Source organism: Guillardia theta, assembly GCF_000315625.1.
Source record: "Guillardia theta CCMP2712 unplaced genomic scaffold GUITHscaffold_66, whole genome shotgun sequence".
In the NCBI taxonomy this organism is placed as follows: Eukaryota; class Cryptophyceae; order Pyrenomonadales; family Geminigeraceae; genus Guillardia; species Guillardia theta.
In genome coordinates this window covers 278,083-302,580 of record NW_005434608.1, presented here as the reverse complement: position 1 = coordinate 302,580, position 24,498 = coordinate 278,083, and the positions used below count along the sequence as shown (strand labels likewise).

General features: G+C 52.8%; 5 protein-coding genes across 5 annotated transcripts; 3 read left to right on the top strand and 2 right to left on the bottom strand.

The window, feature by feature from the left end:
• Nucleotides 1–220: 220 nt before the first annotated feature.
• GUITHDRAFT_113379 (hypothetical protein) lies at nt 221–6,076 on the bottom strand (the record flags this gene model as incomplete). The annotated part of the gene is made up of 30 exons (XM_005827516.1): nt 221–335; nt 568–599; nt 660–722; nt 767–813; nt 864–877; nt 930–967; nt 1,015–1,043; nt 1,094–1,154; nt 1,263–1,299; nt 1,346–1,424; nt 1,574–1,655; nt 1,937–1,999; nt 2,260–2,334; nt 2,385–2,458; nt 2,727–2,752; nt 2,868–2,947; nt 3,158–3,223; nt 3,264–3,358; nt 4,034–4,127; nt 4,177–4,233; nt 4,293–4,362; nt 4,417–4,555; nt 4,676–4,739; nt 4,901–4,966; nt 5,023–5,099; nt 5,156–5,249; nt 5,296–5,348; nt 5,402–5,486; nt 5,530–5,639; nt 5,689–6,076. 30 exons carry the CDS (start codon nt 6,074–6,076, stop codon nt 221–223), a joined length of 2,373 nt encoding a protein of 790 aa, XP_005827573.1.
• A 1,089-nt stretch (nt 6,077–7,165) lies between these two features.
• Nucleotides 7,166–8,055, top strand: GUITHDRAFT_142685 (hypothetical protein; the record flags this gene model as incomplete). The annotated part of the gene is made up of 3 exons (XM_005827515.1): nt 7,166–7,683; nt 7,828–7,861; nt 7,915–8,055. 3 exons carry the CDS (start codon nt 7,166–7,168, stop codon nt 8,053–8,055), a joined length of 693 nt encoding a protein of 230 aa, XP_005827572.1.
• A 76-nt stretch (nt 8,056–8,131) lies between these two features.
• Nucleotides 8,132–10,041, bottom strand: GUITHDRAFT_154107 (hypothetical protein). The gene is made up of 15 exons (XM_005827514.1): nt 9,993–10,041; nt 9,735–9,943; nt 9,637–9,679; nt 9,524–9,585; nt 9,402–9,474; nt 9,314–9,357; nt 9,235–9,265; nt 9,148–9,171; nt 9,043–9,100; nt 8,898–8,919; nt 8,688–8,836; nt 8,587–8,631; nt 8,499–8,540; nt 8,411–8,441; nt 8,132–8,350 (listed from the first exon to the last, which is right to left on the bottom strand). The coding sequence occupies exons 1-15, from the start codon at nt 10,001–10,003 to the stop codon at nt 8,280–8,282; spliced, it is 915 nt and encodes a 304-aa protein (XP_005827571.1). The 5' UTR covers nt 10,004–10,041; the 3' UTR covers nt 8,132–8,279.
• Nucleotides 10,042–13,103: 3,062 nt separating this feature from the next.
• GUITHDRAFT_75473 (hypothetical protein) lies at nt 13,104–14,574 on the top strand (the record flags this gene model as incomplete). The annotated part of the gene is made up of 2 exons (XM_005827513.1): nt 13,104–13,382; nt 13,615–14,574. Coding segments are annotated over 2 exons (1,239 nt in total), but the record flags the coding sequence as incomplete, so codon positions are not given.
• A 4,479-nt stretch (nt 14,575–19,053) lies between these two features.
• GUITHDRAFT_52998 (hypothetical protein) lies at nt 19,054–19,395 on the top strand (the record flags this gene model as incomplete). Its single annotated transcript, XM_005827512.1, has 1 exon — nt 19,054–19,395. A coding segment is annotated over one exon (342 nt), but the record flags the coding sequence as incomplete, so codon positions are not given.
• Between the last annotated feature and the right edge of the window lie 5,103 nt (nt 19,396–24,498).

Here is a 24,498-nt window from a genome sequence, read left to right as displayed (position 1 = left end):
GGAGGCCGGGAGTGAGTGAGTGAGGGAGGGAGTGTGGAGGGAGGGAGGTCTCGAGTCCTATAGGGTAGCGGTGGAGGAGGAGAGTCATTACCTGCTTCCTGCACAAGTATCTTCACTCTCTCGCTCCGTCCTATGAGCCTAGTGAACGGGAGGAGCAGGAGGGCAGGTGAAATACCAGGGCGAGGAGCGAAGATTCGGATCAGTTGAAGTATCCTTCGTTCTACCTAGAGTCGACATGAGGAGGGTTGCATGAAATAACATCATAGTTGTCTACTTTGATCTTGTTGCGTTTCAGTTCTCGTATGTTCTGAAGGGCCTCTTCTTCAGTCCCAATCCTGCAAGCGAACCAGGAAAGGAACGTATCATGTTAGCGGTGGTGAATATCGATGCTTGATAATCCTTGCACGATGGGGGATATGCTGACAGACAAGAGGATGATGAAGAGGAGGAGGATGAGAAAGAGTAGTAGTAGTAGTAGTAGTAGTAGTAGGAGGAGGAGGAGGAGGAGGAGGAGGAGGAGGAGGAGGACAAGGATGAGGATGAGGAAACGGATGGGATTCGCCATACCTCTGATGGATTGAATATCGAACATTTTGTGCCTGCAGCGAGAGCAATACAGTGAGCGTCCGAATCATCTCCTCCCTCCTTGATCGACACACCTGCTCCAGCAGCTGCAGGAGGAAGATATTCTGCTCGGTGATCTGGGGATGGTCTTGCTTGAACTGACAGCAGGCTCAACGATGTTGTTCTGACATGTCCAACTCACTTGCTCGATGTCCCACAGAGCTTCTTCAAGCATGTCGTCCATCTTGTCTGCAGTCAAGACGTTCACTAGATATGATCGCAGCTTGCGTGGTCTTCACCCCAGTTCTCAGCTCTGGCAAGGGGAGATGTCACGATGTTCCATCACACGAGTTTTCACTCTCTACCTGCCTCCCTTTTCATCCTGCTTGTCCTTATCCTCGTCCTTGATCAAGACATCAACTGCAGATGATGCAAAGATTGTCTGCAAACCGCCGGCTCTTCATCGCTGACGTCATCGCCTGCAATGAGCAGGTCATCAGATGGATCTCCGTCGATCAGATGCTCTCACGTCGCTCCGTCTTGGTTCTGACGGTAATGTGGTAATGGTGCCGCCAAGTTTGTGCAAAGATCTGCGAGAATGTTCTGCGTGAGACAAGGAGGTGGTGAAGGAGAGAGGGAGAGGATCGATACACAACATGTAAGAGGGAAATGGGCCATTCACAGAAAGTTTCTTTCACCTTGGGTGTTATCCTGCCATCGGCACTTTGTTTCAACCTGGCAAGTTTCGGGTAAGTAGAGCGGAAAGACGTCAAAGTCTTACATGGCAGCATACGCAGATTGGCACTGATCCAGAAGCTCCTTCCCGTGCGTGCTCGACCCAGACATGTTGCGAACAAGTTCTGACCAAGATGTCAAGAGTGGAACAAGACACTGACAATGTTGCTGGACCCAGCGAACAACTAACAACATCGAGTTGTCTTGTGCAAGAATCTTGCAGAGGAACAAACAACGTTGCAGAGTCCTTCCCTCTCTATCTCTTTCATCTCACCCAAGAACTCTTCGAATGTCAGTATTCCATCTCCATTGGCGTCGTTCTCGTTGAAGATGCGGATCAGATCCGTCTCTTGCGACTGTTAGACATCACGGTCAACATATGCAGCTCCCGAGAACCTCTGTCCTCTTCTCTCATGCATTCGGTCGTTTCTCTGCCATCCTTTCTCCTCCTCTCGCCTTATCTTTTCTATACTCCTCTCTTCGCCTTCTCTCCCTCCCCTCTCCTCCCCTGTCCTCCCCTCTCCTCCCCTCTCCTCTCCCCTCCCCTCCTCGTCTCGCCTCCTCTCGCCTCCTCTCGCCTCTTCTCTGCTCTGCCCTGCTCTGCTCTTCTCTCCTCTGCTCTCTTGTCCTGCATCACCTCAAGGAACTCGAATGTTTTGTCGAGAATCGCATCCAACCAGAGCTCGAGATCGACAGTCACCTGGTGAGGATAAGACAGTACAAGGTAACGAGCACACGCAAGGTGAGATTTCACAACGAGAATGCAAATGAGACGTCTGAAATCAGACAACAAGAATGTAGACGGCACATTGAAACATGCTACAACGTCATTGCACATTCATGCAAGTAGATATTCAAGGATAAAGTTGAGTGCCAGGAAAACTCGACAAGCCAACTCAAGACTTTAGCCCATGTTGACATCAGAGCTCGTTGTCACATCTTCTCAACATGTTCACCAACCTTGTCTGCCTGTGACGAACTGTGCGCTTTGCTCGCCATGACAGCTTTGAATCTCTCCCACTCGCGCTTCGGCACCTGCCGTCCTCCTCTCAGTACCCGGCATGCACGACAGCTCCTGCTCGCACCCGATGAGGAGGAGGATCTTTGACGTTGGGAGGAGGCTCTTGCAGCTTGGTGATCTTGGCCACGAGCTCGGCAGCTGCGGTCAAGTGAGGAGGAGGAGGCGGGAAGGAGGGGGAAGGAGACTCGAGATGGTGGATCCCTTCCCGGGAGTGAAGGAGCTAAAAATCTTGTTGGTGATGGTCAACAGCTCCGACAGAATCACTACAACGAGGTCGCGTTAGAGAACCAGGAGCGGAGAGGAGGAGAGGCGATGAAAGGGAGATGGGAAAGGTTTTGAATGCAGGAGGAAAAGGGGGGAGGGGGGAAGTTGGAGAGGGAGGAGGACGAGGACGAGGAAAGAGAACCTCTAGTTGAAGTCCCAAGATCGAACCTGATGCGATTTGCAAAATCAGCACTCCCCTTTCAAACGATGGCACAAATCTTCATATTGACAGCAGGAGAAAGAGCAAAGGCAGGGGCAGGGGCAAGGGCAAGGGCACACAGACCATGTCATCGATCGACTCGATCCTCCCATGCTTGTTGACTCGAGCAGATCGTAAGCAGAGCAGAAGAAGATCAGCGCGTCCTGCGAATTGTCAACCATTCTCCCCTTACAATCTTCTTCGTACTCGTCCCAGTCGCTCTCGTCCTGCTCCTCTACCTCCCCAAATTCAGGTCTCCTCCCCCCTTTCTTCCCCCTTCTCTTCTCTCCACTGCTCCTGCTCCTGCTCCTGCTCATGGTCCTGGTCCTGGTCCTGGTCCTGCTCCTGCTCCTGCTCCCCCCATTGACTTTCACCTGCGAGTACTCCTCTTCCAACAGCCCGCAGAGTCTTCCGAAGATGCGAGCGAGGGGCATGGAGTCCTGATGGAGATGAGCTGGGAAGGAGGGGGAGGGCGGCAACCTTGTAAGCTGGGAGAGAGCCCAGGAGGTCGGACAGTCTCGCGTCCGCAACCGACTTGAGGCCGAACTTGTGAACTGTGAACTCGTACACGATCTCTGCAAGGAGAGCAGCATGAGGAGTGGAAGAGGAGCAGGAGCAGGAGCAGGAGCAGGAGCAGGAGCAGGAGCAGGAGCAGGAGCAGGAGCAGGTGAAGGTGGTTGGGAGGGAGGACCAGGAAGAGGAGTGAGCAAGTGAGAGAGAGTTAGAGCGAGGAGGAGGGAGGTCAGAGCAGAGTAAGTGAGAGTTAGAGCGAGGAGGAGGGAGGTCAGAGCAGAGCATAAAGTGCTGGATGCACGTACTCACCTGGAAGTGTTTTATGGGGGGAATCTCTGAGAATGCGGCGAGTTTCTGTGAGAATCCCTGCGCTCAAGATCAGAACATAATTCACCAGCACAAAACCAGGAGCAGGAGCAGGAGCAGGAGCAGGAGCAGGAGCAGGAGCAGGAGCAGGAGCAGGAGCAGGAGCAGGAGCAGGAGCAGGAGCAGGAGCAGGAGCAGGAGCAGGAGCAGGAGCAGGAGCAGGAGCAGGAGCAGGAGCAGGAGCAGGAGCAGGAGCAGGAGCAGGAGCAGGAGCAGGAGCAGGAGCAGGAGCAGGAGCAGGAGCAGGAGCAGGAGCAGGAGCAGGAGCAGGAGCAGGAGCAGGAGCAGGAGCAGGAGCAGGAGCAGGAGCAGGAGCAGGAGTAGGAGCAGGAGCAGGAGCAGGAGCAGGAGCAGGAGCAGGGTATTTGTACCTTTGAGAAATCTGTAGAGGATCGATGCTGGAGCAACGCTCGCCTTGGGCTTGTTTGCGAACTGACTCAAGTAGTCCTTCCACTGCCTTATCGCCTACAGGACAACGCTGACCCTCGCCCCTCCTCTGCATCAAGGGAGAAACCTTGCTCGTGGAGTCTGCAGCAGCGTCTACTTCACCTCCTACCTGCTCGCTATCGACCTGTGCGGTTGAAGATCAGGACGGGGAGGCACGAACCGCTCGAACAAGTCGCTTCTTACCTGCCGACTTGCGCTCTCTTTGGTGCTGAACGAGATCGGTTCGGTCTGCACGAACTTGTTCTCTGTCTCCCTGCCGAACAGCGTGATTTCAAAGGGAGGCACGGCCATCTTCACTGCAACTCACTTCTTTTCCGTTTCTTGCGCCCTCTTTGCGTGCTCTCTTGCGCTGGCGATGAGGGTTTCCATCACCTGAATCATCTTCTTTCGCTCCGCCAACAACTCTTTGATCGCCTTCGCCATCTGTTGCGCCATGACATCACGACCTTTACAGCACAGCTCAAAACGTTTGCCTCGTCTACGAGCTTCTTGGTAACCAGATCTTCGTACTCTTTGAGAAGTTGGTCGGAAACGTCAAGAAACGAGGGAAGCCAGTTCGATATCACCTCTTTTGCTGGACGACTTCATCTCATTCTTCATCGCTTTGTACCCTTCTTCTCCGATACAGTTCTGAGATGTATTTCCAGTTCAGTGAAGTCATTTCCACTCTCATTGAAAGACACAAATCCAATTGCTGGGGGGAGGGAGAGGAGCAGGAGCAGGAGCATGGGTGCAGGAGCAGGAGGAGCAGGAGGAGGAGAGTGCCGAACTCAAGCAGGAGTGATCTTCACCTCAAGGTCGATCATGTGACCCAGTCCAACGTTGTTCATCCGAGACGCATTCATCAGCCTTGTAGCCTTGCAAGCCCACATGTCATCTTCCATCTTCATCTCTCATCGTAGTGGTTGCTTACTCGTGTCGACACGTCTGCCGAGTAGGAGACGTTCTCTTCCACAGTCTGAACTTGTCTGTCGACCGTCTCTACCTCAGCTGTAAAGAGCTTCACTGTGGCATGCAGAAGCATGCATCATCATTCTCCTCCTCACCTTTGGATTCTGCAATCTGCTGGACTTGCCTGGCCTGATTCTTGGCCATCTCAGCAAGGGCCTTGTCCAACACTTCGCACTTGGACAAGATTTCCTGTATCAGCATGACTACCAGCATCTTAAGAACACGCCTTGTTCACGTTTGTCTTGTTCATTTCGACATCAAGGGCTGGCCAATTCGGCGCAGAAGCACCTGCCCCAAGGATCTCTAACGCAACGCCGATCACGTCAAATCTCTCAGCTCACATGCGAACTTGCTCAGTTTCTCTCTTGCAACGATCGTTTGCGAGTACTTCTCCACGTCATCGACCCTCCACTCTACTTCTCGTCCCTGCATCATGCCTCAATGCGGCAGCCGAGCACGATTCACCAACCTCAAGAGCGTTCTTGGATAGATCCTCTTGGCTGAAGTCAGTCAGGGCGTTGAGTTTCTCAAGAGCAGACATCATGGCTTGTTGGTTCCTCTTGATCTCAACCCGAGGGTCTATCAAGACATATCAATCACTATTGCATGACATGACTTCGTTGCCAACCTTCCTCATCTTCCTTGGAGCTGACTTTCCTTCGCACCCGCGCCTTGCTCCTCTTGAACCTGCTCCGGTCATCTTCATCTGCAGCACTCGGCTTGTGCACCATCGCCTCTTCTCTTGGGTTTCTATCGTCATAAACCGAGAGGCCGTCATGGCACGACGTGCATATCATTTTCTGCCTGGTGAGCGCTGGTTCCTTTGTGGGGAACGCCTTCATGGCGGCGTGGTACACTGAGAGCTCTGTATCTGTGACCAGATCTCTCTGTGATGACAAGCCCATACTCGAGCGAGGCCTCATGACGTTGCTAGGAGACGCTTCGTATCCTCTGTCTTTCTTGCTGTTTGCTTGTCCACTAGCCTTCCACCCTGCCTTTCCCTTGGTGTTTCCCATCACCGTGCTGGCTCGCGGTGGGAAGGAGCGAGCCGGATCGGGACTTCGATAGTGTTGTGAAGTCCGAGGGCGCTGGACGGGGACTTGAGCAGGGAAGGAGGAGTGAGGAGATGGTGTGTTGTGCAATGGATGGAGCTGAAGCGATGGAGTAGGCGCATGTCCTCGCTCGCTCCCTCCCTCCGTCGATGCGCCATGAAGCGCCTCCCGTAGCCGGCGCTGCATTGTGTACGTTGATATAGAGTGACCGGCCCGGAAGGAGGGGTGGGTACTACTTCGAGGCCCGGGGCCATTTTGCATGGAGGAAAGGGGGTTACAAAAGGCTAGAAGTAGGGGTGGGTCAAAAAAGGCCTCTCTTACACCCAGGGGGGTGGGGTCAGAGTCTCTAAGAAGGTTATGAGAGGAGTCAAGAGTAGTAGGGGGAAAAAACGGTCAAAAGGCTAAAAAAAACAAGGCCCGTAAAACTTCATTTTAACTTGAGTGACTTTGAGTAAACTTATCACTAGCCCAGGCTGCGGCGGGCGCCCGGCCCGGGCCCCGCTGACCCGCCGGGCACTCCCGATCGTACTCCGGGAGTCAGGATCGGAGTTGTCTCCCGCTGCCTCGGATTGTCCTCGCTCGCGGCTCATGATACTCCGAGGCTCAATTGAGTGCTTTCCGAGTTAGTCAGTCTGGGTCCGTGTTAGGCCCTGCGGACCCTTGCCAAGTTGGGCCCGGGGTCCGGAAGGTCAATAGGCTGCTGCTCAGCGCCTCGGCGATAGCAAGCCTGAAGTGGGACGAGGACTCCTCGCGCGAGGACGAGGACGAGGAGGATGACTAGGACGAGGACTAGGAAGAGGCGGCGGAGGCGGAGGCGGAGGAGGAGCTTGCCCGGACTAGGCTTGAATCGATCACCGGGTGATCCGATCGGATCATTTTCAGTCTAGTATGCTGCCAGTGCCCGTCGGGCCGGACATCGGGCGCTCGCTGACTTGTTTGGTGAGGACTAGGTTGGGGGATGGGCATTATTTACTAGGAGCTCAATTAGAGTTTTTTCAGGCAGGGGCACGAAGAGTTTCAATAGCTCCGTGGGCAAGAGAAGGGCGGGCAAGGATGCTGGGGTTGGAGGACGGGGCGCGATGGATGGGATGGCAAGGGGAGAGGGCGAGGGCGAGGAGAACCCATGTCATGCTGGGGGATCCGAGGAAGCCCGAGGAGCAGGTCTGCGTCAGAGCCCTCGTGCCCGATGACTGTGGGAGGAGGAGGGGCTTCGGGTGCAATGGAATCGGAGATGTAGATTTGTTCCCACCAGCTCTGGAGGAGGTAGCCACAGTCGGCGGGATCCTGCTCGTTCTGCTGATCTCAGGGGCTTCTCGTCTGCTAGGACGGAGCTCTGCAGGTGCCTCGTCCTGTGCTCTGAACCATCCCGAGCACAAAGGCTGTAGGAGGACAGCACACAAAAGCGATGCCACGGGGCAGGAGGGCACTATGACTGGGCGGGTAACGCAGGCCATTGAGACCTTCAAGATGATGTCTTTCTCACACCTCTTGCGCCCCCGCAAACTCAGAAGTTTCTTCTCATTGTTCACCAACCCGGAGTTCCGGCAGGGATGCGTCGACGTTTTCTCTATGTGAGCGATGTGGTTTTGCTCTCCCGCTACCCCTGCCTGCTCTCCTCGTCTCCTGTTCTCTGCTCTAACATACATGATGTGATGGGCTCGTCACCTGCCCTGTGCTCTAACATTCATGATCTTCTCACACTGTTCGTTTCCCAGCTTCAACTTCACCAGCGGGGAGATGGTGATGCAGGTGAAAAATCAGCTGATGGAAGAGCGAATGCCTGACTTGCCTTGTCTGTGCAGAAGAGCTTTCTTGCGATAGTAATCTCGTGGGCTACTTACTACGTCTTCTTGCGGCATTATGCTCGAAGTTGGTTCTGTTGCTTCTCAGGAAGCCTCTCTAATCATCTTGCCTTGCAGGGGCTAGATGATTCACTTCTGTAACATTTCTCTGTTGGGTATGGTAGTGAAGTGAAAGAAAAGAAGAATCGGAGGAGACAAGTGTAACAGACTGCGATCTTAGAAGAAATGTGCATAATAAAGTGAATTCAGAGGTATATAGATGTTTCTAAAGGCAAGGACACATATTGTACAGAAAGCGTCTCCCACAGTGAGAGAAGTTAAGCGAAAAAGTCAAACGAAGATGAAGAAAACATCGCGTTGAGGAATCATACGCAGACTTCTATGTTGACTTCATCATCATGCTTCTTCTTATCCTTTCCGAACAAGCTTTTCTTCCCTGTCTACATGTCAATGCAAGGTAGAGATTACAATTGAAGAGTAAGAAGGGCACAATGACCTTGTGATGCTTTCCCGACTCTTGCTTGCATCTGCAAATGCGATGTTGATCAGCGCGCGTACCATCGCAGAGTCAATATGCGTTCTACCCTATTGTCTTCTATCAGGCTCTCTCGGGCCTTGTCTTGGACCTGTGCTCCTTCGTCAGCAGCAGCACCTTGAACACCTCAAGATTACCTTGCCCTTCGCAACTGCCTTGATCGATTCTTGCCGTTCAAGCTCCTTTCATTCACAAGAAGAGTCAGTCTGCTGTCAGGCAGCTCCAGTGTTAAGATTACTTCCATCCTCCTTCTTAGCTGCTCCCTCCTCTCATCTGCACTCAAGACTTTGGCTATCGGAGCCGTTGGCTCCATGGAGTCCCCGGGGTACAGTCGGTCTGATGACGTGTCGTCATCGGTGCCGTAGCTCTCCATCGGCGAGAAGTTGGCTGAGCAAGAAAGAACACAATGGCTCTCAGGTTCGTTCTATTGTTAACAGGGGATGGTTACCTGGTGGTTTGAGTTGCGGACCCTGCAGAGAAAACGCCAGGAAGCAATGTCAGTTGATACTCACCAGGAGCAGACAACAAGGTCATCAGGGGACACTTCAGTTGCGAAAAAAAGTCGAAGGAGGAAGAGATCGGTAAAATCTCACAGTGGACTCAAGGAATCTTGACTCTGCTTGCCTTGCCCGCAGCCTCCTCCAATGCATTCTACACCTCCCATCAACGAAGATTCTCATAATTCTCAAGAGACTGACCCGACGTAACACAACAGTCCAATGCTGCATTCGCCCAACCGATGAACAATTCAGAATTTGCTCCACAGCATCCGTATCGATACTCACACAAGTGACCCTCCACATGAGGCGCAGATGACTGGAGGTATTGGTGAGGCGGGATTGGGCACAGCTCTTTCGCACAGACCTGCAATCCCGGCGTTCGACAACTTGCACTTTGACGAGCCTTCACTGTTCGACTTTATCACCTTCAGAGACCAAATGGAGATGGAAACCTTGAGTCAAGCAGCAGTTGGCATTTCTTGCAATCTTCCAAAGCCTTCAACCCTGTCTTGTCACCGTATGTCCCTGCGACTCTAGTCACAAAGTTGGACCCGTCTCTCCTCATTGTGATCACCGGCTGGGCACGGTGTTGGACGGCCGGAGAACATGGGGCAATAGTATCCCGAAGGGCAGACCCTGCCGACCCCACGTGACCCTCATACTGAACATCAAGTTACTGTAAGGAACCTGATGAGATTGCTCGGCGTCGACGTCAGCGATTTCGGACATGCTGCCGGTAACAGTCACAAGAAGACCCCTCTACCCAGCTCTTGGCTGTAGCAGACCTGCTTCGCACGTGCAGTACGATCCTGGAGGGCAAATCTCGCAGACAGCACTGAGGCAGTTGGTGTTGGCCAAACAAGTTACGTAAGTCCCACAGCGACATGGCGGCAAGGTGCAGCAGAAAGAGCCAGCATCACAACCACTGCTGGCAGTTTGAGCTCGCACTGTATGCAGGACACATAGGAAGAGAGCAGCGAAAACGTTTCCAATCCTGTTCCAAAAATATCAGGAGCACAACGACAGCCGTCTGATGGTACCACCGGTCATTCATCCTGCTGAACCTTGATCACAAGCTCCTTGACATTGCGAAGAATCTCATTCCTGTAAGATGAGGAATACAATCATTCAGACTGATGGTAGACAACTGAGCTAGGATTGAGAGTAACTCCCCACCACATGCTCAAGAAAATCGGACTCGCTTTCTACGGTCTCTCTCTCGTCTCATTCACCGCTTCTCCTCTTCCCATCACAACCAATACCAGCAGCTGCCGCCTCTCTTCTACACATTCTCTAGCATTCATCTGAGTTGAACTCATGTTCCTTCCATGCTCACATGGGACTTGCCATGCCACCTCACCATCCTTTGTCGTTATCGCATTCATGTCCTCACCACCTCTCCCTAGCCTTATTGCTCCTGCTCGCTGGTTCTCACAAGTAACCACCATCCTGGTTTGACCACAATCATCCTGTTTGTCGCTCATTTGTCTGGACGTCTTCACTCCTCCATCGCACCCTCGTCACCATTAACCCGTCCTGCCTCAGGAGTTATTCCCAGTCCATGCTCCTTTCCTGCATGTCCATGCTCCCTCCTACCCGTGACATGCTCCCTCCTTTCACAGCTTGTGCATCTTCCACCCTCCACCTTCCACCCTCTCCCCCCCCCTCTCTCCTCCCTCCTCCCCGCCACAAGGTTTTGCCATGGTTTGTTGGCGTCAAGGGCCGGTCTCCTCATCCCCTCCACTGCCCATATTGCAGGCGGGGGGACGAGGGGATACCTAAAAGTCTCATTTTTAAAAAGACTATGCTGAAGTAAAGCTATTGTGGAGGATGTAGGGTAGGGTGGTACTATGTGCCCAATTCTTGGGTACATTTCACCCTAGAATTGAATCAAATCAGAGGGGTATGGCTCAGCAACGAAGGGGTAGGGTATGTCATTGGTACTAAATGATCCCCCCGACAAAATAAGGAATGGATCCGAAAATATATTATTTCACATTCTAAAATATTTATGTTTTTCAAAACAAATATTTTTCGACAACATATAATACACTTAAGGCTCCTGGGAGCAACTTTTTATTTTAATAATTTATAATCGTACCATCAGTCCTGGTATAAAGTAGTTCCGGCTTATATATTTATACTATCAATAATTGTTTTAGGCAATCTCCTGCTCCATGCTTTCCCCGCCCCACCCCTGGTTCACACGCTCCTATATCGTAGCTCCTCCTTCTCCACTCCATACCCCCCATACCCCATGCCCTCCTTCCATGCCCTCCATGCTCTAATCCTCTCGCATTCTTCCCCATCAACCTTGTTTCTTGCCTTGATTCCTCCTGTACAATACTGAAGTTCTGCTTTTTCAGCTCCGGTGGGGGATGGCGAGACGGCAGCAGGGTGATAACATCGCAACTACGATGCCGTCGGAATACAAGCACATGTACGAACAGCTAAGGAACATTGACCCCGCCAACGTCAAGATGAGCCAACATAGCGCACTGAACACCTCCTACACATCCATCAGCTCGGACGAGAGCCTGGTTGCTACCAGGTACGCCCACCTTCAGGAACATGTCACAAGAGCAGAGGGGGCGGAGCAGGAGGGCGAAAGATGCAAACCGTGTTTCGGACATGCTCTAGAGCACACTGAGGGCGTAGAGGAGTGGATCAGAATGATATCAAAGGACGCCATCAGTCGCAGTGAGATTGGCGGATCTCGTTCATCGATGATGCTGAGCGCAAGAGTTGCCCTGCAGCTCTACGAGCTGCACAAGGCAGCGAGATTCAGCAGCAGCGCGTGTGAGCAGAGAGGGAGGAGGCTGTCGTGCCCCTCCCGCAAGAGGTCCAGTCTCCCTGTGATGGTAAAACTGGGTCTCCAGACGTTGTTCCTCACCATCCGGTCCTTGTCCAGGGACAGGCATGAGCTGCTAGCTCAGGTGTGCGACTCTCTCTGCGAGATCTTGGATGGTCTTCCCCCGTTGAGCCTGATGGGAGAGGACGAGGAGGTCCTGGAGCCGTTGGCGGAAACCCTAGCAGACATCGCCAGCGGGGAGGGGTTCCCCTTGCAGCAGCGGGAGCAGGCGCTACGTGCTCATTTTCATCTCTCAATCCATCAGGGCAGCTTGTCGAGGGTCCTGCGGTCAGCTCTTCTTGGCATCAGGAGCAGCGAGCTGCAGCTAGACGTCTTCTCGTTGGTCAGCCGGTTTGTTGAGTGCACAAGCGTCCAAGAGGAGGACGAGTCATGCACAGTACTCAGAAGGTGGTTCCACACCCCGCTGTCTTCCCTGTGCTCTTCCAACTCCCTGCGAACTTGGAGGATCGGCGCTGCGGTGAGCTGCTGAAGTGGAGGAGGGGATGGCTGTGTTGCCGGAGATCCTTCCGAACATGATGTGTGTGCTGGTGATCTACACTTGACCCGTTCTGCTTTTGATCTTTGCGTCAGTGTGAGTGTCAGAGAGTGTGTGTTTGTGTTTGGATGCCGAAGTCTAGCTGGAACTGACGGTGTCTTGTAAAAGAAGGCAGATTTCACTGAGAACTACTCGACGATTGCTTCTGACGGATCTTTCATATTCCTTCACTGCAACGTTGGATTGATGAAGATCGCCAAGGGGATATCGCAAGGCCAAGATGTCGGAGTTGTATCATGCAGCTCGTATAGGAAAGGAGAGAAAGGATGGCTGGCTTGCGCTGGCAGTTGGCTTTTCTTCCGATCTCACAGCAGCGTCAGAGAAGAGAAGAAGAAGATCTTCATCCTTGACAAAGTCAGTCTGCAAGAGACAGGCGTTCTAGATAAGTTCCAGTCTGCTGATGTGGAGTACGGTCCAATCTTTGGAGACGGGAGTTTGTTGTACTCCGTGAAGAGGTAAGGAGATACAATTCCATACGAGAACGAACACATAGAAGCACGCATTCAGGGAGAGTGAAACAGTGAGTGGGATGTCGAGAAAACTGGGTGTTATTGCATTAATGATTGGCATTCTAGACTTTTGTGCACTAGTTTGCTCCAAAGTGCTAGCATGCTCTCCAAACTTCCTCTTACCATGTAAGACAGGTTGATAAGATCCGGTCACGTTGTGGTAGAAGCGTTAGATGTAAGAGATGGCTCTATCCTCCGAACCATCAGGCTCGTCGGCCCCATGTGCTTGCACAACGACATGCTGTCGCAGGATGCCGCTGCTCACAAGGCATGCGACGAGCGCGGACTCGCTGCCTCCTCCTCCTCCTCCTCCCTGTCGTCTTGTGTGAATGAGGAGACACATGGGGAGGGAGACTGCGGAGTGTTTGCGTGTGGGCAGAACAGGAAGGGCGAGCTAGGGCACTCAACTTTCAGAGAGCAAGTCGAAATGTCCTTGGTTCAGTCGCTGAGGAGGAAGCGGATCGTGAAGGTAGCTGCTGGGAGTGAGACGTCGTACTTCCTGACGGAAGAGGGCAAGGTGATGAAAATGATGATGATGATGATGATGATGATGATGATGATGATGATGATGATGATGATGATGATGATGATGATGATGATGATGGCGATGATGATGATGATGGCGATGATGATGATGATGGCGATGACGATGACGATGACGATGACGATGACGATGACGATGACGACGACGACGACGATTCCATTGATCAACAAGAACAATACTTCAAACACGTCTGACATCCTGTCAGGTCTACTGCTGCGGGTTGAACTCAACGGGGCAGTTAGCGAGAGAAACACATCAAGGGTCGGCCAACAGGTCCAAGGAGTACAGCAGCGACATCGAGCTCATGGAGGGGCTACCGCCCGACTGCAAGGTAGTGCAGGTCAGCTGCTTCAACGGGGCAGAGCACGTGCTGGTAGTCACGTCAGCAGGACAAGTCTACTCGTGTGGGTGCAACAACCACGGTCAGCTAGGACTTGGGTCTACCAAGATGTCCCCCTCCCTCCTTCTCGTAGAGTCCCTCAAGCACGTCCGCGTCCTCTCGGCGTCTTGCAGCTATCACCACTCCGTCGTCGTCTCCTCCGACGGCTCTGCCTTCTCCTTCGGACTCAACGACTGCGGGCAGCTAGGCATCGGCACCAGACCCAACCAGCTGCTGCCGCACAGGGTTGAACTCCCCTCTCCTCATCTCGTCCGCCTTGCCGCATGCGGTCAGTACCACACGATCTTCCTGACGGAGGAAGGGATGGTCTTCTCCTGCGGCAAGAATCTCAACGGTCAGCTCGGTCTCGGGAGCAGGTCGTCCACCAACGTCCCCACCCTCATCGCAGCGCTCCAAGAGCGGCCAGCCAGCATGATCGCGTGCGGGTACAGCCACACATGCGTTGTGCTCGAAGACGGCAAGCTGTTCACCTTCGGCTACAACCACCAGGGTCAACTTGGCCTCGGTCACACCGACAGCGTCTCGTCGCCGATGCAGGTGGAGACACTCCGGAACGTCAAGGTTGTGAAGATTTCGTGCGGCACTCACTTCACTTGCGTCCTCTCTGAGAGCGGAGAGCTGTGGAGCTTCGGCTGCAACTGCCATGGCCAGCTCGGGCTGGGCGACTCGACCGACCGGCTCGTTCCTGTGCTCGTTCCCAGCATGACCAAGAAGAACCTGTCGGAGATTGCCTGCGGTTTTCATCACCTGGTTGCGATATCGGGGGACAGCGCGCAGGCTGCCCTGACGGAACGAGATCTACTGCCCTCCCCCCTAGGATGTCTCTTGTACAGCAACGGGCAGACGCTACACGTGCATGTGAAGGAGAGAGCAGGGAGGAGGAAGTTTGTGTGCAGGACCTTTGACATGGAGTCCGGACTTCACTCCTGCGACGGCTGCAGCTCTATCGCAAGCTCTACCTCCTCCCTCACCTACGATTCCAACCTCAACGTTATATGGTCGGCCGGCGTGCTCAATGACGACGGACCAATTCCTCCTTCCCCTCCTTCTGCCTCTCCTCCCCCTCCTTCTGCCTCTCCTCCCCCTCCTTCTGCCTCTCCTTCGTCTCCTTCTGCTTCTCCTTCGTCTCCTTCCTTCACTCCTCCTCCTTCCTTGCGTTCTTGTCTCAACGCCCCTTCCTCCTCAGCCTCTTCCTCCTCTTCCTCCTTACCGGACAGCAAGTCCAGCGCCTGCATCACCCTCAACCTCCTTGCAAACGTCGAAGGGTGTCAAACCTGTTTCTCAGCTCAGGACGACTCCAGCTACCACTACCCCTGCGACGCCGTCGCCTTCCTGACCCTGCCCGAGCACTTCCTCTCTTCAGCACGCCGCTCTCGGTCAGCGCCGCTCTCAGTCCTTATCCTCCTGGCGCACGTCGAGCTCATGTGTACGTCGTGGGTGCGAGCGCATAGGGGAGACGGGTCCTTCTTCGAGGGTCTGTTCAAGAAGGAAGAGGTCAAGGACAGGATCGTCTTTCCTCACGACGTCGGAAACTTTTCCTGGTTCCCCTGGTGCATCGAAGTTTGCAGGGAGACGTTCACGGGAGTCAAGAACATCCTGTCGAACTTTGACAACCAGCGATATGACGCGGCGGTTGAGACGCTCATTACGTTCACTCTCAGGATCCTCTACTTCAACCTGGTTGAGCTCAAGAGCATGATCTCTTCAGCAGGAGCTGAGCAGCAGCTGGGAAGTGGAGGGGATGCAGAGGAAGCATCAAACCCGTCAACAAGTAAGGTTGTTGTCCATCTCTCCTCTTGCCATTTCCCTTCTGACCGCAGCATCACAGGCGGGCAGTGAAATCGACGCTTGCAAGCTTGTCCTGATCGACCTGCTTCCTCTCGTCAGGGATCTGATCGGGGTTGCCTCATTGCAGCACACGCCCATTCACCACGAGTGCTGTCGCATCATTATCGATGGGTATGGAATCATCTCGCCCGGGGGGGAGAAGCAGGTGAAAAGCTTGCTATGGCCACTTTCCTCTTGTCTTCTTCCTTCGCCGAGCTCCTATCCTCTCTTCTAGTCTCTTTGCCGTCAGTTCCCCTGCACTGCCCTGCCCTGCCCTGCCCTGCTTCGCCCCTCCTCTCCCCTCCTCTCCACTCCTCTCCTCTCCTCTCCTCTCCTCTCCTCTCCTCTCCTCTCCTCTCCTCTCCTCTCCTCTTCCTTACTCTCTCTATTCAGGTTCGTCTCCTCCACGAGCTTCTCTCTCGTCTTCTCTCGGGAGAAACCCTCGGAGCAGGCGACCGTCTCCTCCTTCACGCGCTTCTCAGAGCAGCAGCCCAAGACGTCACCTTCACTCGATTTTTGATCCCAAAGTCTCAAACCAGCGGTGACGAGGAAGAGGAGTGGCAGGAGCAGCAGGAGCGGCAGGAGGAGGAGGAGGAGGAGGAGCAGCATCAGCAGCAGCGCGTCGATACATCTTGTTCCAGCTTCTGCAAGATGACCGGGCTGATGGTATTGACGATGAATCCTATCAGGAGAATGGAGGGTTTCGACCACGAGCTCATGGCTAAAGCTATCCTCAGCCTGGTCCGGGAGGTGACGAGCTACGTCCTCGACAACGAGGACCTGACCAGCTGCCGCATGCTCCTGCATGGCTGCCTCCTGCCCACCATCCTCAGGATCATGGAGAGCGCGGATGAGTGGTCAGCAACGCTGAAGGAGAGGCTGTCGAAGGAGGACCTGAGGCTGGCGTTGGAGGACGATGCGATGTTCGCTCTGGTGGTCCCAGGAACTCTCTCCTTAGGGTTCTTGTTCGTCCAGTCTGAGATGTTCGCGCAAGCGCTGCTTCCTGTCTTGATGAGAATGAGGTTAGCGGAGGAGGAGGGGGAGGAGACGAGGTGGTCGACGATGAAGGATGAAAGCGAGGAGAGGAGGAGAAGTTCAGTGATCATCGAGTCTCCACATCCTTATCGGGCTTGCGAGAGGGAGAACTATAATGTACGACATGTTTGCTTGTCTTGATGATGATGATGTTTGTGTGTGAACTTATGTGCGTGCTACTTGTTGTTTGTGTTGTCTACTGCTTTTGCTTTGCCCCTTTGACTTGTTTGTGCTGATCATCTCATCTCGTCTCATCTCATCTCATCTCATCTCATCTCATCTCATCTCATCTCATCTCATCTCATCTCATCTCATCTCATCTCATCTCATCTCATCTCATCTCATCTCATCTCATTGCTATGCATCATAGTTTTCCCCGTGAGCACTTCTAACCATCCATCGCCTCTAGGTCAACATCCCCGAAGCAGACTTTCTGACTGTTGAGATCGATCCGAGAACTGATCTCTCTCCCTCCGATGAACTCAAGGTCTGAACAGACTGTCATCATGAAACTATCTCAGCATGAGTTGACTGTTGCACGATGAACAGGTTCTTGCAGAGAGTCTCTCAACGACCTTTTCCTTCTCCCACAAACTATCGAAGTCTTCTCTCACAAAAGACAACACCATCTCTGTTCGGAACCACAAGATGTCAATCTTCATTCCTGGCTGCTCTTGCAAAGTTGCATTTGAGACGTCGGAGCAGATAGCAAGTGACAGGTGGGGGTTCCGATGTCTAGTTGTTGGACATCACACTAAGACACGTTCTTCCGTTCATATCATCTCGAGCATGAAGATGCAGCTGGCTGCAAGATGTGCAAAGACGATGATGATGAGTCAAGGCCGGGATGTCGAGAGCGTCTCTACATGTTTGTCTCACCGAGTTTTTGAGCATGGAGTGAGGAAAACTTACCATGATATTCTGAGGGAGCTGAAGAGCATCAGCAGCATCCGAGAGACGCAGGATCGTTGCTCGGAAATCATTGCGAGAATGTTTTCAGGCACAAGACAAGTCCTTGAAGACTCTTTGCATTTTGCAACTATGATGCAGAAAGACAGCGAGGGGAACATGGAGGAACAAGTGCGTTTGCGGCAGCAGTTTGTAACTCTGATCGACGAGCTGTTTGCAAGCACCGTCATTTCTCTACTGCAGAACTCACTTGAAGATGTACAACAAACTCACATGCAGTTGCTGCAAGCTGCAAAGATGAAATTGAGAGCTTTCTTTCTGCACAAACACCAGGAGATCAAAATGAGTCTTCTCAACCTTGACAACTCCGTCAGCTCGCAGACACAGTCGAACTTGTCTTACATGCGGATCATGACGACGATGAGATGTAGAGTCATTGAGCTCCTTTGCCTCCTGCAACCGACGTCTAACATGGACAAGTCAAAGTTCGTCGATGATGTTGTCGACTTCATGAAACAAGATCATGACTCGTCGGAGTTTTTCCGCAGCATTATTGCAATGAATGAGGTTGTTGACAAGACCTTACATGCTACAGGCATCTTCAGGCACATCCTGCAACAACCATACCTGGATCTTGATGTTTTCACAGATGTAATTCGTACCTTGACATCTTCGCTCAGCTCAGGGAGTTTGCAATCGTTGGCAGTGTGCAAGACTGAGAAGTACGAGAGCATTGTTGAGACGATGTTCTTGCTGTTGCTGGATTTGTCAACGAGGATTTTGAAAGCAGACTTGAAGTGCGAAGAGCTTGTACAATCTTTCTTCAGTCTTGTCTCAACGATGCTCAACATGAGTGAGAAACCAGGGCAGAAGCTGTTGCGAGACAATGTTGAGAACGTTCGGAAGGTGTGCGAGAGTGTGTTTGAGAGAGAAATGCGAACAGAGAAGGTCGCGGCCCAGTCAGATTGTTATGAAGGAATCTTTGAGGTCCGAATGGTTGGAGAATGTGAGGAATTGAAGATGAATGGAATTTTCTTCTTTCCCGTTCGAGTTGTTGGAGAGATCGATGATGAGAATGTGAGGGTTGAGAAGTTGACCAAGACAACAAGGACCTTCAAGGTGGCAAAGAAATCTATCAGGCGATATGAACAAGTCGCTTGCGGGCGAATTGTTGGCAAGGAGGTGGACGTGTTCATAACAGCAGACAGGAGCGTGGAGGAGGAGAATCTGAGTTGTGAGAACATGTGGGAGGTGCATGGTTACTGGTTCCAGGGAACACTTCTCAAGTCTGAAGATAAGTTTGCTCATGTTGACCTGAATGTCCTCGAGCACAACGATAAGATGGTGAGGGTTTTGTGGAGCTGCGTGAGAAAGCACGTGGGCTGGCTGGGAGATCCGATCGTGCACCTGAGCAGAGATGTAACTCTACGTTCTCACATCACCGTCTCCTCTGCCAGCCTGCTCGCAAGAAATCTTGTCGACAGTGATATGGAAAGTTTCTGGCAGTCAGACGGCTCCCGACCCCATTGGGTTCAGTTTGCATTCCCTGGCATCGTCAAGATCAACAAGGTACTTGTCTTCCTCGATTACCTGAAAGACCGTTCTTTCACTCCCAAGAGCATCTCCGTCAAGATCGGCAGCAGCGATAGTGATCTGTATCAAGTCGCCAAGTATCATCACAGACAAGGCCCAGGAGCATGGGTCAATATCTTGTCTTCTACCACACACGCCATTGAGACTTGTCTTTTGAGGATTGTGGTGCATGAGAACCAGGACACTGGATGTAACAGCAGGATCAGAGGAATCAAACTCCTCTCATCATCATCATCATCATCAACAACAACAACAAGAACATCAACGTCTACTTCTACTTCTACTTCAGCAACCACAACATCCACATCTTCCACAAGTACTGCTGTGACAACTCCTTGGCAGCCAACATCCACTGATCATGTCGAGGACATGGAACTGGAACCTGACTGGATTTGTCTTCCTCCGTTACAACTTTCACTTTCAGCTCAGACCGTCCTGCGTCTTGTCTCCTCTTTTGCTCTCTGCAATGTCCATGCAGAAGAAAATGAATGTATGTCCAGGTGTTATGATAGCGTTTGGAGACGTATGAGAGACATTTGCGTCAAGATGGGAGGAGTCCAACATCTTCGTCAGAATGTTTGTAACTCGATGACGAACTATGTCAGTGATCTCAGGTCAGAGATGCTGGAATGGACGAACTTCATCGAGAAGACTTGTTATGATCGGCAACTGATGTGCTTGTTGTCTTCTTGGGAATCAGTGGAGATTTTCTTCCAGTTTCTCAAGTTCGGGGATACAAGAGTGAGAGTGAGCGTCATGCAAATGCTGCAAAAGGTTCTGCCATTCCTGTCATGCTCATCAGCAGTGATGGAGATGACAATCAATCGGCTGTTGAGCATTTCTGGAGTTTCTCTCTTCTCACACTCGTGCAAGAAGTTCAGTCTGGCAGACAAGACAATCCTCGACGAGCGAGATGAAGTACTTCACTGGTCTGTTGCAGCAGAGTGTGTGTTCCTTCTCAGAGCCTTGTTGAGGAAGACGACATGGCGAGACGTGACGTCAGAGGCAATCATCAAAAGTCTTGCAAGCCTAAAAGACGAGGAGCAGTTCTTCCTTTCTCCTCATTCTGCCATGTCCTCTCTTGCTATCTTTGGAGGACAGGTTGATTTCTTCCGTGTTGGGTCAAAAGTTAGACATCGTCATGCAGAAAGACCATCATCTTGCACAGACAGCAACAATCACAACAATCACAACAATCAAAGACAAGAAGTCGTCGTCTCAAACTTTCTCTTCGACTCTTGCCACGTCGAGCTGATAGATGATCCCAAGTCCACAGACAGAAATCTTGTCCACATTGACAAGCTTGAGGTTGTTGACAACGTTGCTCCTCCTCCTCCCTCTCACGACATCCTCCCACACCTGATTGCGGCCTTAAATGAGCTCAGCAGCATAAGACGGAAGTACAAGTGTCGATTTGAAACACAAGGCAACAATGACAATGAAGAAAAGCATGAGAAAGATCATGATGAAATGTTGATAGCTGGCAGCACAGATGTTGAGGAAAGGAGAGCAATCATATGGCAGATGTCGTTGTTTGCAATCAAGTCCATTCACAATCTGCTAGCTGATTGCAGCACAAAGAACATTTTTGATGTCTCAGAGCTCGTGGTGTTTTGGAGAGATCTTGTAGACGACGCGGCAGATCCTGAAAGCCCTTGTTCTTTGACAACATCGGAATGGAATCAGTGCCGTCATCTCGAAGGAACAATAATGGAAAAGTTGTACATGTATCACCTGTTTCAAACCAACAGCAACAGCAGCAGCAGCAGCAGCAGCAGCAACAACAGCAACGACGACAACAACAACAACAACATCAACATCAACATCAGCAACAGCAACAGCATCATGTTTCCTCAACTTGCATACAACAACCTTGAAGAAACTCTTCCCCCTGCCCCTCCTCCCTCTCCCCCCAACGAAGATCAGGACCTCAGACAAGGTCAGCGTTCTGCCATGGCCAATGACCTGGCGGCCTTGGGCTACCCCCACCAGCTCTGCCTGGTTGCTCTACAGCTCAACCGGGACGACGCCCAACTAGCAGCCGCCTGGCTCCTCGACTCCTCCGCTCAGTACGTGATCGACAACCCCCAAGTGATGGACGTGGATGCCACAGCAGCATCCTGCTCCTCGTCCGAGCAAGGGCACGAGGCCGAGGAAGAAGAGCTGGAGGGAGACTTCTGCTGCAGGTACTTCCTCCCCCGGCAGGAATGCTTCGAGCCCGATAGCTACGAGCACAGCACTGACTGTGTGGAGATCAAACTCGGCAGCATCTACGAGTACCAACGGGACCTCAGAAGCGCAGAGGATCTCAAGATGCTGGGTAACGCAAGGAGGGGCAGTTGCGGGCTGGTGGTAGCGATCCACAAAGACTCGCAGACAGCGTCAGTCTGCTTCGACCTCCTCGGATGCTACCACAACACTCCACAGATCCTTCAGGTCCCTGTTGCCAGCCTCGCTCGCCCCAACAAGTTCCTTCTCCACACTTTCTGCCTTGCCATGAGACTGCAGGGTAATGAGCTCGTGCGATGTCTCTGCAAGATCAGGAGTGAGATGTACATGACGACATTGCGAGATTGTGTGATCTGCAGTCTACCCTTGCTCTCCACCTACCATTCAGATGTCAGTTTCACACAAGAGACAACCGGCAAGTGTTTGAACATCATCGGCAAACATGTCAACTCCACAAAAGATCCATCGACCACGCTAGTTTCCCCTGTCCGCGCTCTGCAAGCTATGATGCAGATGAATCACAAAGTCAGCAGCACAAGTCAACGTTGTCAAGGAGAGGAGGGAGGAGCGGATCTTGGATCTCGCAACATGGTTGCTGCGCTGCTGACGGCAGAGATCGCACAAGTCAACAAGCATCACGAGCAATACGGTGAGTTTGCTGCAACAACAACTGGAGCGACTGATGTTTCAGCTGCAGTCAAGGTAGCAGAATCATCACATCCCTTCCATGGGGCTGTTGACGGCAAGTCAAGGCGTGTTTCCATCGACATTGCCAGTTGCTCCAGGGTAACATGTACAACTGTTGCTATCACCTGAACTCACTCTGTGCGTTCTAACTATCAGATCAGCGTCGTGTTCGACAAGAGAAGTCAACTCGGCGCAAGGCAGAAGCTACTCATCTTTCGAGATGCAGACTGCAGTGATCTGGTAGCCTCCATCAGCGGCAAGGGCTACAACTCCTTCTCCCCCATCGACATCTCCGGCAACTGCCTCTGGTTCAAGGTAGTGGGGAAGAGCGAAGAGAGCGTCTGGGGGTACAAGATGCTCGTATCCCCATCATCCCTACCAGCAGTCTGTGTGCTCCGGATGACTTCTACATTGCTCCTCTCACCTCCTCCCTCCGCTCCCTCTCAGGAGCTCGTGGACCTGGTCGAGGAGCTGATGAGCTTGTCCTCCAACTTTCGCAGCTCTACCTCCGTGCGGGTAGAGGCTATGAGAGCCATCAACAGCATCCTCCGCCTCCTCCCCTTCCACCCGGTCGTCCAGCACAGCAACGAGGACAGCCTGGTCATCATGACAACACACCTGCTGGATCTTTCCGCCGAGGAGCTGAGGTATCGCATTCTCCATGAAGTCGAGAGCCCCAGCGACGTGTCGATCCTTCTGAGGACTCTGATGGAGACTATGTTCACGTGCCTGCGCTTCGTCCCCACTGACATCCCGAACAAGCTCCTGCACAACCACCTGACATGGAGCTCGCGGGAGCGAGGGGAGCAGGCGCGAGTGGAGGGGGGGGAGGAGGGAGACTGTGCCGTTGCTGGGTTCGGGCAAGAGGAGACGGAGGAGCTTGCGAGGTTCTGCGAACTGAGTAGCACAGCAAGGCAGCGAGTAGAGATCTCGGCGACGTCTGTGTGCAGCATGGAGGCTGCCGAGCAGGTGCTCATCTTCTCCTCAGCGCTGAGCTCGCTGTCGGACAAGCACGGTTTGCCTTCGCTGTCACATTCTTTCCTGTGCGAGAGCTTCATCAACCTTGTCACTCCCTTCTGCATCAAGGAGAGCAAGCAACACCCGTATCAGAGAGGGACTTGGGAGGAGGGGGTGGTCGAGTTCCCTGGAGCGGCTCGGCTGAAGATAATCTTTGACAGGCGATGTGCTACAGACTCTGACGACTTTCTGACCTTCCACAAGAAGTTCCAGGAGGACGAGCACGCAAGACTGCACTGCGACTCTGCTTCCTCTGCGTCTTCTCCCGGCTCGTCCTCGTCCTCGTCCTCGTCGTCTTCGTCGAGAGTGCACAAGTTGAGCGGTACCAAGTTCCAGCAAGCTTGCAAGGGCAAATCTTTCCTCGTCATGGAGGGCAGCAAGTTTGTCTACAACTTCTCCGGCAAGCAGGGATCGAACTGGGGATATCGTTTCCTTGTCTTCCCAGACTACTCCGAGCAAGGACGGCTGGAAATACTCAGCAACCACAGGGATGTGCTTGAGAATCTTGTCAGCTGCCTCGCCAACGTCGACAGGTTTGTAGATGACCTGCTGGGCAACTTCGTCAACCACAACCCCGAGGTCCACAACCTTGGCTCCATCGCCTCCCCTTCCTCCCTCTTCTTTCCCGCTGGCTTCGTCATGGGGGACGTGCTCAACAGGGCGGAGGAGGCGGTCGACGAGGCGCATGCGCTGAAGGCGGACGATCGAGCCAAGATACAGCACCTACCCTCCTTGCTGCTCCGGTTCCGGTCCTCCATGCTCCTCACCTTCAACTCTCTTCTCGCCGACTTCATCTTCTCCCTCGTCGACCTGTCGCTCGTCGGTACTGCCGGGTCGCTTGCTCACAGCCTCTATGGACTGCGGGATCTTGTCTTCACCGACGTCAAAAAGCAGCACATGTCACAGTGCTTCCAGCATCTGAGCAACAAATCACAGCAGGTCACAGTCGTGGTCGACCGCCACTGCAACGTCACGGTCTTCCAGCAGCTCTATAGTCAGATCTCCTTCCTCCCTCCTGCTCTCTTCCGCAGGCAGGACATGCCCTTCCTCGTCCACTTCCTGGGGGAGGGTGCGGAGGGATACGGAGGGCCGTACAGGGAGAGCCTTTCCTCCTCATGCGCTGAGCTAGAGGAAGGCAAACTACCTCTGCTGATCCCCTGCCCCAACAAGCACGAAGGAGGCACGTTACCGAACCAGGACAAGCTCCTCCCGTCTCCCTCCTCCTCCTCTCCGCATAATCTTTCCCTCTTTGAGTTTCTCGGGAGGATGATGGGCATTGCGATCAGGACGGGGATGCCGTTGGACCTCAACTTTCCTCCTCTCTTCTGGAAGCTTCTTGCTCAGCAGCCCGTCTCGCACGCAGATGTCATGCAGGTCGACACAATGACGGGC

Excerpts from the sequence above, each read along its gene's own strand:
- GUITHDRAFT_154107 (XM_005827514.1), bottom strand. Across the intron at positions 9,358-9,401 it reads CAACTGCTGCTTGACTCAAG|TGAAGGCTCGTCAAAGTGCA; the intron begins GTTTCCATCTCC and ends AAAGTCGAACAG. Across the intron at positions 8,632-8,687 it reads AGCTAAGAAGGAGGATGGAA|GAGCTTGAACGGCAAGAATC; the intron begins GTAATCTTAACA and ends TGTGAATGAAAG.